General features: G+C 40.7%; 1 protein-coding gene across 3 annotated transcripts in view; it reads right to left on the bottom strand.

Moving 5' to 3' along the window:
• Positions 1–20,704, bottom strand: part of ADGRL4 (adhesion G protein-coupled receptor L4) — an 82,424-nt gene that overhangs the window by 35,266 nt on the left and 26,454 nt on the right. For all 3 annotated transcript variants that reach the window (XM_083620879.1, XM_083620881.1, XM_083620880.1), the window contains 2 exons: positions 8,212–8,364; positions 1,255–1,410 (listed from right to left, as the gene is read on the bottom strand). In XM_083620879.1, the coding sequence (XP_083477005.1) occupies positions 1,255–1,410; positions 8,212–8,364 (309 nt within the window). The remainder of the gene's footprint in view (positions 1–1,254; positions 1,411–8,211; positions 8,365–20,704) is intronic.

The raw sequence follows: 20,704 nt of genomic DNA, 5'->3' as shown, positions 1-20,704 counted from the left end.
AGGGCAGAATGCCCTTTCTAAGCTGCTGCTACTGCTGTGACTTTTACAAACTTTTTGTTTTTATTTTTAAGAATGCTCTTATATATCCAGGAATGTTTTATGAAAGTTAAGATTTATGTAGCTATAATAATAGATGGGCTCCTGCCAACCTAGCAGTTCGAAAGCACGTCAAAAGTGCAAGTAGATAAATAGGCACTGCTCCGGCGGGAAGGTTAACGGCGTTTCTGTGCACTGTTCTGGCCACATGACCCAGAAGCTGTACACCAGCTCCCTTGGCCAATAAAGCGAGATGAGCGCCGCAACCCCAGAGTCAGCCACGACGGGACCTAATGGGCAGGGGTCCCTTTACCTTTGATGGGAACTCATCTGATTAATTATGAAGCTTCTTTAAAAAATCAGTGACATGCCTGGCTTTGTTCTTTCTCTTTTGTGGTTTTGTAAATTTGATTGTATGGTGTCTTGAACCTTTTAGGGATAGATGTTGAATGGTCAAAACCGACAAGTGTGGCTACCCTATGAGGTAACAGCATTGCAGCTCCATGCTATCCATGCTGTGACATCACAACATTCTGCATTTCTCTGCCCCAATCAGTGGCAGCCAATTTTGTGGAGTGAGGGTGAGGAAAACATGGTATATCATGGTGATGCCACAACATGAGGTAAGCAATACTGCATGTTATGGCAGGTGCAGTTAAATGTGTGACAGCCACATACTCACTGTAATGCACTGATACTTGTCAATGCATTTTTAAATTTTTATTTTAAAAGCCACTTGTATTTAAACCGACTTGGATGAAAAATTCAATCTGAACCAAAAGGACACCTGCATGAATCTAGATTAAGCAAAGGTGATTTCATCGTACCAAGTTAGCATTTCTGTTTACATGTTTTGCCCAATCTTTACTCAAGTGTAACACAACTTTGGAATATCTCTAAGGCTCTATTGATAAAAGCAAAGCTACAATCATATAGTGTATTTGACCCCTTAACGGTTAATGGACTTTGGTTGGTAAGTAATAGAAGAAAATCAGTTCTGTATTTTATAATATACGACAGGCTACTTCTATTTTTCAGCAAACACACCTATCAGTCTTTTCTTCCTCTTTTAAAAAGCATAATAATAATGCAGGTATTCACATCTTGCCACTTTTTTATATCCAGCTGATTAATCTAACTGAAGATAAAGAGTTACCGGTGGGCCTCTCAGAAGATATAGTTTTATAATAACACATAAAGCTCTATAATATCATTTACCTTGGCAGGAAGTGCCATCATTTGGCTTAAACTGTAATTTTCCTGTGGATGGTTGATAACCTTCCTTACAGGAGCAGTTATATCCTCCATACACATTTTCACATTTCGCATGATCTCCACAGGCAGCAGTTACTGGTTCAGCGCACTCATCTATATCTGCAAATATTGTGAGAAATTGAATTTTAAAAAAGGTTTTACATACTAACACCTTGCCGCTTTGTTGGTAGTAGCCTGATGTGCTGCAAGCAATCACATATTGAAATTTCACATCTACATCTTTTTTTTAAAAAAGCAGCAGCAGCAGAAAGCAAAGCTATTGATCAAATGGAACAGAAACATGTGTGGCAATTAGGCAATTATAGTGCCTTGCAGGATAAAAGTCAAGGGAATGAGAGCAGGGCTAAATCTCAAAAAATGGAGATAGCAGTGTGGCTCAAGTGTGACTGAAAAGTAGACCTACCCAGTACCGGATTTACATATAAGCTAAACAAGCTATAGCTTAGGGCCCCACTCTCTTGGGGCCCCCCAAAAAAATTAAAGGAAAAAAAACCTGGTTGTACAATTCCAAAATATAAGATAAAAAAACAAAATAAAACCTATATACAGCAACAGTGTTTTGTGTTGTATAGGCCCCTATGATGTAAGAAATGGGCCCCGCCTGCTAGCCTGCTCCCTAAGATATCACTGGTTTGCTCATGCCTACACTCTGCTATTTCTAATTATTAGTAGTTTGATCATATATTTACACCTAGTATTATTTCATGTTATAGCAAGTTTCTAGAGAGTAGATTATGAGTCTTTGTAAACTGTGTTTCTAAAGGAACTTTTGTTATTGCCAAATGCCAATGTGTTTGCATTACAGTGGTACCTCTGGTTTTGAACGAGATCTGTTCCGGAGGCCCGTTCGCAACCTGAAAAGAACGCAACCCACATCCATGCACACTCGGGTTGTGAATGGCCGCTTCTGCGCATGCGAGTGACGTCATTTTGTGTGCATGCACGAGTGGTGAAACCCGGAAGTAACCCTTCCGGGTCACCGCGGGACACAACCTGAAAATGCTCAACCTGAAGCAAACGTAACATGAGGAATGACTGTATTAAGTTTGTTATGAATAAAAAATCATTTTAAGTTACAGCTTAATAATTATTTCACTATTAATATACTTCTTCTTAATTGTATTTCAGTCCAACAATTACTTTGATAAAATACATACTTTGTTATGTGCAAATGGCTTTAAATACCTATTAGGTCCATAAATGACCATATAGCATATATTCAACACAAAAAACAGCAACAATTTGTTGTTGACAAAGGACAGCTGGACATATAAAGGGCCCCATTACCTTCAGGAGCTTAGGGCCTCATCAAACCTAAATCCGGCCCTGGACCTACCTGTACCTGACAGGAAATCTTGGCCCCTAATCTCGATTGTGCGAGAACTAGCTGTGGTTTCCCTGTGTGACAGAAATGCACTATGCTGATGTTTGGTGGGTACTTTTGTATGTTTTATTTATTGCAGTGGTGTAGCGTGGTATGCTGGTGCACAGGGAGCACTGAATGATCCCAGCCTCGCAAAGTGGCTCAGGGTTGGCAGGGCGGCGTGAGAAGGATTCAAAGTCCTTCAATCCCAGCCTTGCCCTCACTTGAAATCCTGATCTCCAGCCAGCACTCTTTACCTATCCCGGGATAGGGGGCACAATATAAAGCTCAATGTCATTCCATTTATCATGCTGCATGGAATACCATTGTTAAAATTTCCAACAGGCAGCATCACCTTTTCCTCTCTCGACATGATAAAAGAATAGGCTCCAAGTAACCTCTGCATAGTAGGAAACTGTAAACAAGACTAGTTTGATAAGCAGGATAATGTAGAACACACTGCTGCAACATAGATTCACTTGTCAAAAAATGCAAGTGTCAAGTACAAGGAAACCGTGGCAAAACATCCCTTTTCATAATGGTTGAATAGATCAGTTGGAGATCAGTTTATTATTACAAGGGTTTTTCTCTTCATGTCAGCTGCAAAAAAAAAAAAAAGGGAGCTGGATTCCTAAATACAAATAAATGGCTTTCTACCAAGGGACAGATAAACTTGGAACAGCCCGCAATGCCTTTTAAGCTGAGTGACAAAATAATATACTGCATATCGATCAGGTTTAGAAGTGCACTTATAAATAGAGTATTAAAAATTAATGCATAAATTAATACTAACAGCACTTTCTCCCCAAATGCGATAAACACTGTGCAAAGATAGTTATACATAATTCAGCGTAGTTCAAAATTATAAGCACAAAAGGAAGAAGTTAATCACCACTATAAATCATTTATTATAAATTCCTTCCCCACCCCAACATATAATTCATAATTTTAATAAACTCAAGGTGTAGTTCAAGAACTGCTTACACAAGGACTGGCCAGTTGAGGCCAATAAGAAAATACATCGAATTGTCTTTGGAAATCTAAGGTGAGCTTCAAGGATGCCCAAGCATGCTGGCCATCTGCCAAAATGCCGATCATCCAGCAGGGGGACCACTGTCGTCATGAACCTTCTAGATCTACTCTTTGTCTTCACCATTGGATCCTGTTTGTTTATCTGCTCCTCACTCTAGCCCATACTATATAGGGAAGAAAAGGAAGGGCAGTAGATCCCATGCCTTGCTTGCCCTGTCTGACAAGCAACCAGAAAGTGATAGCCAAGAAGAGGATGAGGAGGAGCAGCAGCAGCTGATAATTTGGGCGGTGATGAGATAAACCTACTGTGGCAGTCCAGGAATATTGCAGTTAGCCTAGGACTGTTTAAGGTGAAATAGAAAGTTGCCAGGTTGCACAATAATCTCTTCTCTCTCACCCAGTGGCTACCACTGACAGCTCTGATCATCGGCTTCCAGGTGGAAAAATCAAAATTGGAGACAGAACTGTTAGAACCCAGTACTAAGAATTTGTCAAAAATGTACAATTTGCTGCTGAAATGGAATACACAAGATGAAACGGTTAAATCGGTCATGATTAAATGGGCTCAGGACATTGGTCATAATATTTTGTTTGCTGATTGGGAAAAGTTGTGGACCACCGGGATGAAATTTACGGCATGTAATGCCTTAAGAGAAAACATTATGAAAATGATATATAGGTGGTACATAACCCCAGTCAAGCTTGCAAAGATTTACCATTTGCCTGACAATAAATGTTGGAAATGTAAAGAAACTGAAGGTACATTTTTTCATCTTTGGTGGACTTGCCCGAAGATTAAGGTATTCTGGGAAATGATCTATAATGAACTTAAAAAGGTATTTAAATATACTTTCCCCAAGAAACCAGAGGCCTTTCTCTTGGGTATTGTCGGCCAAGGGGTGTTAAAGACGGATATAACTTTCTTTATGTATGCTACAACAGCAGCTAGAATACTCATTGCGAAGTACTGGAAGACGCAAGAGCTACCCACACTGGAAGAATGGCAGATGAAGGTGATAGACTACATGGGCTTGGCAGAAATGACGAGCAGAATCCGAAACCAGGGAAGAGAAGCAGCGCAAGAAGAATGGAAAAAATTTAAAGACTATTTAAAGAAATATTACAAAATTAATGAAAGTTAGAATGATGTTGGACTGGAAAGTAAATGGTTACTATTAGCTATGGTTAAGACAAGGAGAATAAGGAAGACTAGTCTAAATTTAAATTAAAATAAGGGAAGATTTGCTGAACAATCGATAAGAATTTGGAATACAGAAAAGGGAGGCATGAGGAAGTCGGGGAAGAAAGGTATAAGAAATTAGGATATGAAATGATACATGTTTTTTGTTCTGTTTTTGTCTTTGTATGTTTATGTATGTTGTGTTTATATGGAAAAAATAAAAATATTATGAAAAAAAAAAAAAGACAGCTCTGATCATCTTTTGCAGGGTGGAAGTGGAGAAGATGGGTTTTAAGCAAGCATGCTCACATTTCCACACCCTTAACCAATTAAGTGCTGCCATGGCTGACGGTCAAAGATTACAAGATCAATGTAGGATCTGAAACGGCAACCTTAAACAGAGTAATCCCCATTGAACACAATGGAATTAACGATACATAGGACTGTGCTGCCAGTGTCCATTTTGTCTGCCACTGATATTCTGCTACTTCTCAAAAGCGAGATGGGCACCACAACCCCATCGTCGCCTTTGACTCGACTTGACCGTCCAGGGGTCCTTTACCTTTTACCTTTACTTCTCAAAACTGCTATTTTTTTTTTTGTTGAGTCCAGAGATATATTTTTGTTAAATGTGTTTGTGGGAAGGGGAATTATTGGGTTGTTTTTGTTTGTTTTATTATTTATTTTGTATTCTCATTTTGTATGTCATGTTTTGAACTGCCCTGGGAATTTTGGCCGACAACAACAGCAACAACAACCGCTCCTCACGTCAAATGGGGGGCTTTTTTGTGTGGTCGCACACAGCCCCTCCTGATCCTACGTGACCCCCGGAAATACTGTCTGGCTTCGCCCACCCCCCCCAAGCTGGATACCTGGAGGTTCCCACCTAACCTCAGACAGTTAACCAATCCCAGCTGGGGAGGCGTTTCCAGGGGAACTGGTCTGCCCTACCCACACAATAGAGGGTGAAACTTAGCTGGGAGTCCTCAATTGACTTCAGAGCTTCTCCCACCCTGCCCTCCCTCAGTTATGCCTTCTTTTGCAGGTTAACCTCTTCTTCACAGGTGTGCGAGCGCTGCTACATCATTGGTTGCTGTTAAAGGACCGGGAAGGAATTTCCCTGTAGCCTTCCCTGTAGCAAAACTTCACAACTTTGATGGTTTCAGGCCTTGGGCGGAATCCTGTAGTCTATCTTCCCTAAAGGGGGGGGCGTGAAGCGGTGACCCATGCCCCCTCTACGGGGGTGATCCCAGAGTTCCCTGTTAAAGGGGTTGTTTTGAGGGGAGTCATTGGCCATACACCAATAGGTTGTCAGTGCTCTCCCCTGTGTTGCAGCGAAATGGGGGGCGGACTCTCTGCTTAAACATACGTTTTCCAGAGCCAGCCCAATCCCCACACTAGGATAACCCTGATGTTCCCCAGATCCCCGGCTGGGGACTGGGAGGGATAAACGCCCAATGCCTAAGCCAAGGTCTCCCTACATCTGAATCTTTTAATAAAGTTGTGGCCAATTTCAATCCCATAGCACATGAGTAATTATTTCACCCGGGTGTCGCCTGGGGTTGGGGGGTCTCCACCTGTCCACGCAATAACAACAACAACAACAACAACAACAACAAATAATAATAATAATAATAATAATAATAATAATAATGACCACTTTCTCTGTGTGATCTCCTATCAAGCCATGAATCCCATTTATGGACAACAGGGCCTCACATTCTCAAAATCAAGAACAAAATACTTATGGCATTGGGGTCAACAGTGTTAATAAAAAAGAGTTTCATAGAAGTATGAAGCAATCTTAAAAAAAAAGTTAAACAGTCACCTCCATAGGCATTTATCTTATATTGGGTGTACAATGAGAAGAATTAATTAACCAGTACAAGGAAGTGTGAGAGATGTATCTCAAACAAGCTGCAATCAACACAGGCATAATATACTTGCCAAAAGAATGTGGATTTATTGATGTTTTCCCTAGTCCCAGAGGGGGCAGCCCAGCATCATGAGAAAAAATGCCAGAAGAAGAAAAAAACAACAACACAATATATATAGTTCTTCCAGAAAAGAGGAATCCATTGGGTCTATAAAAAGGTTAAAGAATACCTTTTTTCTAGTAGATTTTTATTCAATATATATCCTAAATATATTCTGTTTCAGATATGTAAATTCCAAAGAGTACGTAACATATTGTAGAAGGGTAGACTACAGTATATTATGTTTATTTTACTTGTTAACTGTGGTTTGAGCTTGATAGGATGTTGAATAGACAAATGGGGTTCATGGCAAGCTTTTCCATTTAAGGTAGCAGATATCCATGTCTGTAATGAATAAGAGCACAGAGCTGTTCCTGATATAGCAGTGAGTGGGGAGTCCTTTGAAACACCATAGCCATAGCTCAGTGTTAAGCACCTGCCTTGCATGCACTACTGTATGTTCCAGGTTCAGTCATCAGCCTCCCAAGGTAAGGCTGGGAGAGAACCTCACCCCAAACCCTGGAGAGCCACACCGAGTCAGTGTAGACAACCCTGATATGCATGGACCAATTGTTTGACTTGGTATAAGGCAGCTCCCCATATTCCTGTTTCAATGCACTTCTCCTGGACTCCTGGATCCTTCAACTAGTGAGAAGACACAGTAGGTGAATATGAAGACGTATGAAGTTAACTTGGTGAACATAGTTCTTCTGAGAAGCTTGGACTGGGAGGACCATTTCCAAAGGCTCATCTCTCAGGAATGGGCCTTGCTGCTACACCCGCTGCTATGTGTGAATCCCGGGTATGGGGCAATGTAAGCGATATTACCCTGTAGCCTTATCAGATACCCGAACCCTACTTTTTCCTTCTCTTTGCTAGAGCTCCAATTCCATCAGGACAGGGTATGTCAATGATGGGTGACTATGAAACCTCCATTTAACTTCCTTAGAACATCAGCTATGGGGTCGGCCTCCCCTTTCCCCAATTCATGGCAGGAAATGTGAGGTTGAAATCCTTCTTATTACTTATCCAGTCAAGTGGATGGTAGACAAAAAAGGATAAGGCAGAAAAAACTATTTGTGGAACTATTATGCTTGAAATGTCCTGTGTTCTTTGTGGGATGACTGAAAAAGGTTAGCTGAGGCTAACTGAATCATGTTTATGGGAGGATATCAGGATTTACAAGTTTATGATTCAGAAGCTGAATGAAAATAGAGTGGAATATTTAAGTAGAAGTTTTATGACTGGCAACAAGAGACTTAAGCTCTACAGTTCCATACAATTTTTGGTGGTTTATATCGAACCAGAGAAAACACGCAGCAAAAGAAGCATATCTCCTGGTATCTTACCTACACAAGAAGTCCCATCATTGGTCACAAAGGTGGTATTACGATTACTCGACCGGAATCCAGGTACGCACATGCAGTAGTAACTTCCTACTGTATTTGTGCAGTTGGCATTTTCTCCACAAAGTTGTGTGACATTTGTACATTCATTGTCATCTGCAAAGAAACAAAAGCAAATCATTCCCAAGCTCTCTGTTCAAATCTCTCTCCTCTTCTGCAGAATTCCAGGAAATTATATCGTGGACAGGACTCTGTCTTCTACTGATGGAAATGCTTGAAGAAAGGATGAATCCATTTCCAAACAACAGATTCAATATTTATCCAGACTAGAATCCTTCAATAAACATTGATTTGTTTGTGGGTTTATGGCAAATACTCATTACTTGTAAATTGTAAATGCTCTATAGCCATCAGTGAGAATGGAGAACCCACACAGTGTCCAGCTTTCATAGAATTGTATAGTTGGAAGGGATCCTGAGCGTCATCTAGTCCAACTTCCTGCAACCCAATGCAATGCAGGAATCACAACTAGCTCATACATGGCCATCCAACCTCTGCTTAAAAACCTCCAAGGAACAGGAGTCCACCACCTTCTTTTAAAAATAAAATAGAATTGAGACTTTCACATTTGCAGAGGTCTCTAAATACTAACCTAGATAATCTGAACCCACATTATGTCAATATATATAATTCCCCCCCCTTTCCATATTCAGATCTTTGCATTGCAATCCTACACGTCTCCAAAGAAGTAAGCCCTGTTGTGTTCAGTGGAACTTAGTCTCACTGACACGCGTATAGGACTGCAACCTTAATTTGCTTGCCATTACTCAATGGGGTTTTTTTTTTTTTGTAAATGATTCATTGGTTTTTATAACAGGTTTTAAGAAAATAATGTAGTTCACATTTCTTTTGATGGAATAATTGAATTATCAGGAAAATTATAAATTCAAAATCTGGAAACTAATAGAGATGATGAACGTGTTCAGAGAGCAGGACTATGCAAGGTACAGAAAGGAGGTATTTGCTAGTTGAGTATGGTGAGATACCTCTTCATGGATCACTGCCTTGTCGTGGCGAAGGGGCTTGAATAACTCCAAGAAGCTATGAGTTATGCCGTGCAGGGCCACCCAAGACGGACAGGTCATAGCCAAGAGATTAGACTTAACGTGATCCACCTGGAGAAGGAACTGGCAATCCACTCCAGTATTTTGCTGAGAAAACTCCATGGACATAAAAAAAGGAGAAGCTCTGAGAAGAAAGTGACAGTTTCCAAGGCATGCTCTGGTTCATGGGGTCACGGAGAGTCGAACACGACTAAGACGACTAAACAACAACATGGTGAGATAGCAAGAGGACAATGAATGAAAGTATATAGTTTTTTTGTAGGAACATACATATGTTTCTAGCAATTGGTGGCTGGACCTTATTGGCACATGTTTAGCTATTTAGTGTACCCGTTTCCCAATGGGCTGCTCCAGATGAGTTACACCCCCTTAGTCCCCTCACTAAATAGTTTGTATATTTCAGCAATCTGCTGATATTCTCATTGGCCTTGTTTGCCTTCATTTGTGTACCTCAGATTGCAATCAAAGGACGTGGTAGGAGTTTTGGGGTACCATAAGGTGTTTTTTTGGCAGGGGGGAAGCACAACTTTGAATATTAGTCCAGAAACTTAAAGTGTTGCCCAAGGGACAATTAATCAACAACATTCATACCAGCTTGCTTATTCAAGGCTGCTTGCATATACAGAAGCATTGAAATGCCTACAGAACATGCGTGCCGGGTTTTCCCCATTTACTGTCATGTTACAGACAGTTTCTGTCAGCCTATTCAAGCAAGGAACCATTCCTGGCACTGTGCTGACTGAAGGGAGAAGCATTCAGTCACTCACTGAATGTGAGAGGTTTATCAAACAGTAGAAGATAGAATCTTAATCGTTCTTTATGTGAAGGACAATTGACATTTTGTTTAAGAAAACGATGGGCTTCAATTCTTAAGTGAATGAGCAAGAACACTGCAAATGTGAGCCTTTATTTCATTTCAAGAATACATGGCTGCTTTCAACCCTCTGCTTATTATTGTATCCACCTCCTCCAAACCCTCTCCTCTGCTAAGATTCAAGTATAAAAGTTGCAACATGCTTTCCCCCCACCTTCAACTTCAGATATAAGTGGCACAGTGTAGAAAACATGCTTTTATTACAACCCTCAAGGGGTGCAAGGAAAACTCCCAAGTGGTATAAATTGTCTCGTATGGTGTTCACTATTAAAAACTTTTACAGTTTTGGCTAATTAACTTTATCATGGTGTTGGCATTACTCCCTCAACTAGATGCTTGTAAAGATTTTACTGGAGACTCATATACAGTGGTCACACTCCTGTTCACAAATTCGTTTTAGACCAGTGCTGCTATTTCCCTCCATTTTCTAAAAGGAAACAAGCTCCTTTTATTGTTTCCTTACAAGGCTGGCTTGTGTTTAGTCACTGGGCCTGACTGACTAAATTCCTGTGGAATTAAGTTGCACTCAATGACCATCTGCAGGAATGACGGACTTAAATGGACATGCTCTAAGAGGCGCCTTCTTATTTAATACTAGGAAGCCAATGAAGTTGCGCCAGCAATATTACTCTTGATTTATTTCAGCGTCAGCCTCAGGCCCTGTATAAATAGGGTAGAAAAGGATTTCTGTAATCAAGTGCCTGGAAAAAGTTAAAGCAGTTCCCCCCTTAAAACTATGCTTTATCATGATCTCTTCCTTTTAGTTTAATTTACACTCACATTCTAAACCAAAGGATGTAGGCAGCAATAATACTTCGCATTTGTATAGTGCTCAAAGTGCTTCATATAAATTGAACCTGTAAGGTGGATTAGTATTATTATGCCCATTTTCTATATACTATAATGCAGTATCATTTCTACTAAACTATTCTGGTGTTAATAACAAACATTGTCAAGCTGCCATTTATTTCAACTCTACCACCCCTTGAAATGGCAGCAATTTTCGGTTGAGCAAAATGTAGTCCTCTGCTGCTTTGTCCATCATAGTAAGCTATCTGCCCCCTCCTCAAAATATTAGAATTCACCCACCTTCCCCCCAGTCTCCAAATACCCATTTATTTTCACAGGAAATAAGTGGGTCTATAAAAATGGGGTGTGTGGAAATTTTTAGTTTGGTTTACATTTTGATATATACCTCTGCTATTTGCACTTCCTGAAATAATATATAACCCTAAATGTAGGTATCCTTGAAATCCACACTTATCCAAATTTTATGAGGCAGCTGTCCAACCAATAATGCATACAAAAATGAGTAAATTGGTAAAAAGTGTGCATTAATAATAATAATGGCATAAATTAGTGAAATTATCATACACAGTTGCATTACATTAGGAGAAATTGCTTGCCAAAAAACGACTGTCACATTTGCATGTCTAAAGCATTGCTTGAATTGACATAGAAACAACTAGTAGCTAGTGATGTTCAGAAGGAGCTGGTAGACCTTTCCCCTCTCATCTGGAGGGCCATCCCACAGGTAGGAGAATAGACTAGGCTTTGCCTACTCTTATTTGGATATTACTGGTTATTGTAAGCAACTCTGGGAATTATTTAAGGCTGAAGACTGGGACAAAATGCTAATCCTAACCCTAAAAATTATTATTTAATGAAATCATTTATTTTTCTTCCAGTACACTATGCAAAAGAAAAGCTTATTGTCACATATGGTATGTGTACATAAGGATTAAACCTCTATGGAATCAAGGTATGACACTTTTCAGTGGAGTTCAATGGCAAACAATTGTACTCTTGTGCTTGTTAAGTGTCTCTTGTTTCTTTACAAACAAGAAGAAGGATAGGATGAGAAACAGAAGATGTAGAGGCCACAAGCAAGTTTTCCTGGCCTAGAAATAGCTGTGAAAGCAGGGACGCCTTCTTAAGTAAGGCAAAGCACTTTAGGTACTAAGTACTTATACAACTTTACTGTTTAAGTGTGCATTGTTTCTTTTTCGAAGGAGGAGAATGGGAAACTCTCATGCACTGCCCATGTGACCTCCTGGGTACCACTCATGTGACTTCCTAGGCACCGCCCCTAGGTTTAGCATCCACCAGCCATGTGTGAATGGTTGTACTAAAGTCAGGAGGAGTGGGTTGTGGCCACTGATGTAATCCCATTTGAACAAGGACTTCTGCTTGTGCAATGGAACTGCCTCTTCCTCTACTTTCTCCTCTAAATATACTATGGCTTTTCCTCCAATCTAGAGAAAAATTGGGGTGCATGAGAGGACAGAGAGGAATTGTTCCATTGTGCAAGCAGAAGTCATTCCGTGAATGGGATGTGCGAGCATATTTTTTTTAACATTACATTTATAACCATTGTTGTTATTGGCATAAGCAAATCTGACCTTTCTAAGCAAAATTTAATTTTTTTAAAAGGATGGAAAAAATATATAAGGACAGTGAATATCTATCCTAAAATAGTCCTCTTCATTTCTTACAATATATTCAAAACATATTAGTCAACAACATGCTTCTTAATAAATCAAAGTCTTGAAACGCATAACACAAATCAATTCTGGGACCCAAGGGCTTAAATTTATTCTTCAAATTTTTTATCATAATTTACAATGCTATTGAATGCTGCATGGTTTGAGGGAAGCAGCAAACTGCAGGGTTTATAGATCGGGAATTTTGGAACCTTTGTAAACAAGTTTGTTTTTCTCATCTTGGCCAGAGCAGATATTCTTGAAAGCAATCAGGCATTCATTCTGTGGTTGCATTACTACCTGGGTTAATTATGCACGACCAAATAACCACCGGCAAAGAGACCTCTCAAGCATTGCAAAACAACGTTTGGGGAATGCACTGGAAATTTGTGAAAGGTCCAGATATAACTGAAATGCTGTTGTTATTACTATTATTTTAAATAGGGAAAAAAGAAAACTTTACTGGACAAGCAATGATCGGTAAATATTGACTTGCTAGTGAAAAAAGCTATGTTCAAATCAGTTCTACATTTTTGTTCTTTCAGGAGTTCTGTGCTGCTCAGATGCTCTGCCTGAGACACATGAAAAGGCATGAACACATTGATTGGCTCCCTCCATTCAAAGGGATGGTAAAGTCATTACAGTCAAATGCCATTGGGCTTAAGGCATCAATGGGACTAATGGAATTCAGATACAATTCTAACAGTGTACAGCAAATTATTAACATCATATTTTTATTTGATGGCAATGGTGTATTGTTTGCATCCTCCTTGTTCCCATTAAATGTCTCAATGCCAGGAAATCATGAATCATCCATATGGAGTAATACAAATACAGTTTTCTACATGATGTCAGAAGTTATCAAGGGATGGCTTGGGCACTTGCTACCTATCATGGATAGAGCTTTTTCATCATTTGAAGAACTCCCTATTAAATAATGTGTTTGCCATCATATGGCATACCGCTGAATATCTATTTTTCATTCACTGAACCTGTATATTAAGTAGACTAAAAGCCTAAATCTGCGCCAAGGCAGTCAAGTCCATTGGTTTCATGGTTAGATGCTCTTCAGAGAATATGACTGAGGGTTGACAGTGCACAGGTTGCCTTTAAGGGCGACATATGTATAGATTTATAAGAATTATTCTTCTAAATGTGTGTGGAAGCCAATGAAATTGATTGAGTGGCCATGAGTGGTTAAACAAAAGCCAAAATGTCAAGGGCAAGTGTTTAAACAGTGCAATAATCTGACGGTTTGATCCAAAGGGTTAAATGATCATAAGATTAACTCATCTTACCCTAGAGATGTTTGAAAAATTCAATATTTGTGAATTCCAATATGGCCCAAAGTTATCTGTGCACTCTGGACTAATGTGCTGATTGCAACTATATAGCATTGCTCAGTGGAACTCTGCCTTCCTCTCCTCTCTCCTGCAGCCCCTTACATATATTCAACACCTGCTTCATAGATTTGGGAAACCTTCCAGAGCAGAGTTTGGGGGCATGCATAAAGAGGATAAGGGGAAGTCATGTTATGCAAGCAGAAATCTACTCATGTAGCATTGGCTACAAACCATAGTTATGCATTAGGTTTTGCAGTTCCAAATGTTGCAGAGCAATCCTCAACTCAAACCCCGCCCCCAACATTTTTGAAATAGAATAACATTTACAGTGCAATTCTATAAATATCCACTCAGAAGTAAGTCCCATTGATTTCATTGGGGTTGGGAAGCCAGGTAAGCAGTGCTGCCCTGCCAGACTCCACTGGCTTTTTCCCACATGTGAGTGCCATCCCGTGAGCTCCCTACATGGGTGTGGCAAATCTTGCCTCTGATAAAGGCAGCATTGTTGTTGTTTATGTTGTTAATAGTACACACTGTGATTCTGTGGCTACTTACTAAAAATGAGTCCAAGTTAACATAGTGGGACTTACAGCTACACAAATATGCTAAGAAATCCTAGCTACATGAATCTAAAAATAGATTAATTTGCGTAGTGTTGTAAACCTATTTCTTGTATTCTATTTTTTTCAAAAAAAATTTTTATTGGTTTTTCAACACATATTAAAAGACAATACAACACAATACATAAACAAACAAACAGATAAACACGTATAATTTCTTGATCTTTCTTTCTTGAAACCTTCTTTCAGCGACTTCCCCATACCTCCCCTTTCTGCATCCCTGTTTTAAATCATTCCAGCAACCCCTAATTTCAATTTCTTATAGCACCTTCTTTAACTCTTTTTTTTTCATATCCAATTGTTTGTCACTGCAATTCTATTTTACATTACCCAAGACATTTTAACATTCATTAATTTTACAACAATTCTTAAGATAAACTTTAAATTTCTTCCAATCTTCTTCCACCGTCTCTTTCCCTTGGTCACGGATTCTGCCAGCCTATTTCTTGTATTCTAGCCCAAATTGTTTAAAACAAATTGTTGGCCTTTACCCTTAATCATAATTGAAAATTAATGCACTCATGGTTAGTATTCTACATAGAGCAGGTACTTTGTATGTACTTACTTACATAGTAAGTTTTAAGATGTATAGTAAAACATGATCTAACCCAGCTGAGATAAGAGGAAATATTTTCATGGAAGTCATTTTTCATTAACACAGTCTGTCTCGGCTGTTATTCTGAGTGGTCAGCAATATAATCAAGAACATAGCCTTGGTTACTCTCAGCTCTACAAGAGATGACTTGAGTCTTCTTTCTCACCAATGCTCCTTGCTCAGTCTCCAGACCCACCTCTTTTGCAATTCCTACTCTCATGCCATCACGGCATTGGCCTGTTGTTGCCACTGCCATCCTGGGAAGGATAGGGATACATGGTCCATAACTGCTGTTGAGGAGGTATGGGGATGAGGATGGACTGCTGGCTTTCAGTCACCCACAACACAGCCTGTATCTTCTGTTAGGCTGCTGCTGAGACGGCCCAGTCTTTCATTTGTCGCCCCATACAGCCAAGTTATCAGCTAACAGGTAATAAACATTACACTCATTTTACTGAATGCCCACATTCACTTAAATGGAGCTTCTACTGGAGTAGTTCTTGATAGACTCTGTCCAAAGTTTCTATAGTCAGTTTTCCTCCACTACCACAAGAGAGACGGTTCAGGCAAAAGGATGAAATTCAGCCTGATTCCATCCAGAATAAACCTGGACACCAGGTCCCCTGTGGCCAAAACCTGTCGGGGGCGAATTTGACAGCTTCAGGCTGGAGGCCACTGAGGGGCCATCACAGCATGAAACTGGACAGCCCTGCCTCGGAAGTAAGCAGAGCCAAGGCAGCTGGGGAATACATTGATTCATTGCATCCTGCTGTTCTCCTCTGACAGCGGCTCTCTGCTGGCATAGCCTCTGGGGAAAACTGGAGCTGCCTTTACGTACTGTAGCCCCCAAAGGGAAGCAGTGGTTGAAGTGGCTCACTTAACCCCTCCAAAGCAAGGAAATGAAGGCTTCCTGTAAAACAAATCCCAGCGACATTCACCCTGCTGTGCTCAGCTTGTGTAGAGGTCTCAGCACAGTGGGCAGTCTGACATATATTACCCCTTGTGCTGCTGTGCTGAGTCTCCAGTTATACAGAAGACAAAACAAGTTCACGGCCGCAATGCCCGGATTAATCCTCACCTTTCTTTCAGGTGGTGCCTTGGATAAAAGTTTTAAATCTATATGGATAAGAGTGAGGTTAACTCTTTAAAAAAGTAGAAGACCAGAATAATCATTTGTATCAGGACATGAATATTCACATGAACATGGGCATGTTTACTCAAATCATGAAGCATGGGAACATTGTATTGAAAATTCACTTGGGAATAAATTCCTTATTGTCCACAGAATCCTTTTATATTTGAAAAGGATCCTTTAACACATCAAATACCTGGAGAGGAAAAATCAGACTGTTATGAGCTTAACCACACACAAAATCACTGTGGTTAGTCTGAACTATGCTTTACTCGAGCAATCCAATTTCAAAGCATGGTTTAGGAACTTGTTTTAACAAACCAAAGTTAAAATCAACCACAGCTCCCTTTTTGATGGCAACATTACTGCTGATTTACTTCTGGTGTGGGAACTGGGAATGGAGACTATGAGGTGGAGGCTGCATAGGTGCACTGGTGGACACACATTTATATTGCGTCAGCCCATGCGCTTGCACAGCACTGACCTTGCCACTGCCTCTCCCCACACCGTCCAAGGAAGCAGCACCTATGCTCTCTGCCAGCTGCTCCTATAAAGACATTTCCAATTTTGATTGGAAAGAAGATACATGCTGATACATAATTTGCCCAGTTCCCTCCTGTCTCATGGATTCATGCCCATACTGTAATTTCTCATTATCTAACTTGATTAATCTAGCTCCTCATCTACTTTATTTTTGAGTTTTCCTTGATATCTAGCCGACTGAATACTTTGCTTGCAGCTGAGTTGCGCTTTAATGTGTTTTCCTCTTTTTATGTTGTACAAATGAAAGATTACAAATGAAAGATTTTATTCTAATGATACTTCCTAAGTAAGGCTGAATTGGTCTTTGTGGCTAACCAAATTGTTTCCCTCTTGAGAAATACTCATCCCAATCATGCTATTTCTGATGTGAAGCCTGATGTTACAATTTAGAAATGGGGTTTTGGGGAATGGGTTACTGGTTGGGGTCTGAAAACTGAAATTGCGTGCGCAGCCACAGAGTCCCCCACCCAGCACGCCCAACTGCTAAAGGGGGTGAAATAACTGGACAAGACAACTGACTGGGGTTTAAAATGGCCAAAACTTTATTGATTTCAGATGTAGGAAGCCTTGGCATAGGAATTGGGCATGGTCAAAGCAGCAAACAACTTAAATGAAGGGTGGGGAAAGGGTGGGTGATGTTGTGATTCAAGGACCCGCCACCCGCTTGAGGATAAGAAAGACACATGGACACAGTATATTAGGTTAATGGGCTAAAAAAAGCCACAACTTTATTGATTACAGCATGTGAGAGGTATTGGCTTAGGCATTGGATAAAACAACAGAGCGTGACTCTACCCCCTCAGGGAGGGGTGAGTCTATCAAGGGTTAACCACCAGTGGGAGGAGCCTGTTGATGCAAATACAACTGAAAGCTCGCCCTGATGCCACTGGGGGTCGTGCCATGGCCCTAGCCACCAGCAAGGGCGTCGGACAGGATCCACGACCGCCAGATTCCTTTACCAGAATACCCATAAAATGGAGGGGTAGGTGATAACCACACCCTGCCCTCCAACACACAACCATATTCCAATGCCTAACCGCCACCCGAGCCAAAAGAGGCTCGCTGCCAATACCCTCACAGCTGCAACCAATCCCTAAGGCTTCTGATGATGTTGGCCAGCCAAATATCATTCCCGAGGTTTGAAAGGTGAACTCCGTCATCGCGAAATAAAGACCATTCACTGAACCAGATGTCAGCATGTTGAATCACTTGGCCATTCATATATCGCGATTTCCGACGAGAAGCAGCAGCACAATGGCTGAGACATGCTGCCGGGCTGTGTTTGAGCGGCTAAACCCCACCCCAAGCCTCTAGCTGATTCGCCGGCCACCTGGGGGCGTGGTGCGGCAGCCAGAGCAGCTGGGCAGGGAGCGGAACACCCCCTGCCAACGCGGGAAACGGCTCCTGCTCACAACTCCTCCCCTCCCTGAAGAGGAGAGGCTCTCCCGGCCGACTGGATGAGGAGGGCAAGGGAAGCTTTATTGTTGGCAAGTGGAGCTGAATGAAGCCTGCCTCCCTCAGGTCCACTCACCAAGCCACACCCCCTGAGGCCACTGCAGATTGGCGCATTTGAATCGGCAAGTTTGACGGGAACCCGTGAGCCTCGGCAGTGGCCGAGGGGGGCGTGATATGCACAGGTAATGACTTGCAAGTGTGAATGAGCCGGTCAAGATCTTGAACATCAACGATAACAGTTTCACATAGCAAGCCCATTTCTTTTCCTGTGGAGTCAGTTCACAAGTTCATCTTCCCTTGACCAACTGTTGACGAATCAAGGATCAAGCTCCAAAGTTTGCCTAAGTCTCACAGAAGTGCAGAGTGCATTTGCTAACAACTCCTCATTCATTTCAGTCATACGTCTAAGAGTAATTTGAAGTATGTGTCGATTACAGAATCCATTTCATGGATTTAGTATAAAGCAGAAGCAACTTCTGTACGCTACAAGAAGTGACAGCTCTCCCCCAGAAAAAAACATGTTGAGCAAGACCTCACAATGGGATGTCACATTTGAGATGTTCCCCTACCAAATGTTCCCAACTCAGGAAGCCACAATAATCATGAAATCAACATTGTTCTCAGCCCTAACCAGTCACAGAAACAAAGAAACAAATCATTGGACGAATGCAAATGTTAATGCGGCTGACATTTAAAATAGCTGATAAGCTTATCCAGTGGTATTTAATACAATGAATATATAATTAGAAAATATAATAACTTAAGGGGGGCATTTCTTTATACTCTTTATCTTTCATTCATTTTTCTTAAGTAATAATTTTTTTGAGGCGTGGGGGAGAACTTAAGGGGGCTTGTGTTTAGCAAAATGGGTTTAGACACCCAGCTGAGACCCTTCCATTATTGGGGAGCCTTATATGGAGGGCTTATGTGCATTCAGCTTATTATAAGCAAGGAAGCCTCTCTCTCTGCAGAAAGAGGTCTTTGCTCAACATGTGCATATCACATATGACACCGTATGTGTAATTGGAAGTGGGGCCAGCAGGAAAGGGCTTGCATCCCCTCCACACACTGAACCCTCTAACTGTATGAGAATCACGGGCACATTGCCAATCCCTGCCCCCCTGCAGCATGTAAACCATACACATTTTAGAGGTCTCCACAAGTCTAAGGGAAAAGGTCTGAAGTGAGAAGCCCCCTCTACTCATGCAGGCTCCCAACGTGATATGAGAACCTGACCTGGTACTATCACAATAACTACATGTGAAATTTTCACACATCTAGAAATACAGTAAATTCTCTTAATCATTTGCCTGCCTGTGCATAAGAAGGATGGTTATGTTACTTGATTAATTCTCTAGAAAACTGTTTCAGGGAGACTTTTCTATATGATCCCCATAGAAATCCCATTTACACTGCTACATATTGCACACAGCTGTTCCTGCTCTGCAGTTACCAATAAAAAGGACTCAGAGAGCTCCAGAGAACGCAGCAAAGAAAGGCACATAAAAGGCTACAAAGGAAGCACAATTTAATTGTTTCATAGGACATATTTTTCCAGATTTAATAGGAAAAATACAGATATTTGTCTGAACTGAAATTCTGTCAGTAAATATAGGAAATGTATTTATTGCACGTTGCTCACAAGCCCTCCATTTTTTTGTGCACTTATGCAAAACACCAGAAACAGAATAAAATGCCTCTATAGGCCAGCCATGCATGGATTCCCTGGATGCATGGATTCCTTCTGCATCTGTGAAGCAACTCTTGCGCTGCTTCTAAAAACCCTTCAGCTGATCTTTGGTTGGCTATTGGCTTGCTTGCTAAGACTCATTCAGAACAGATCATTTCCTAGACACAGCAGTGTAAATTCTTTTAGATGGATCAATTTGTCTTTGGACTTAAAATCTCAGAATGTCATCACTAAAGCAAATGTATAACCATTTTGACTAGTATCTATTGGTCAGATTTAAACAGGCGACATATATTTTAGATTAACACATTTTAAAGATGTTATTTGACACATATTTTTAAATACAGTGTCACCTACATTTCCTTTCCCTTTATCACCTCATTATTTGATATATAGCTGCAGCAAAAGATTTCTAGTTATTATGTGAATGTAGAGTGGGTTCTCATGAATTAATCTCTTGACCCAGAAGAGCAGATCAAAAAGTTCCATGCTCTGCTGTGATATGGTAAAACTTACTTTCTACCTTCAGGAAAGCAGGACAATCCAAAGGCCAAAACTATACTTAGTTGTAGGCCTTATTCATAACCCACAAGATAATCATTCTTCTTCTGTACATTTCTCCTACACGCCTTTCAAA

Source organism: Podarcis filfolensis (genome assembly GCF_964270895.1).
Source record: "Podarcis filfolensis genome assembly, chromosome: 6".
In the NCBI taxonomy this organism is placed as follows: domain Eukaryota; kingdom Metazoa; phylum Chordata; class Lepidosauria; order Squamata; family Lacertidae; genus Podarcis; species Podarcis filfolensis.
The sequence above is the reverse complement of the archived record's forward strand: the minus strand, read 5'-3'. Positions and strand labels throughout refer to the sequence as shown.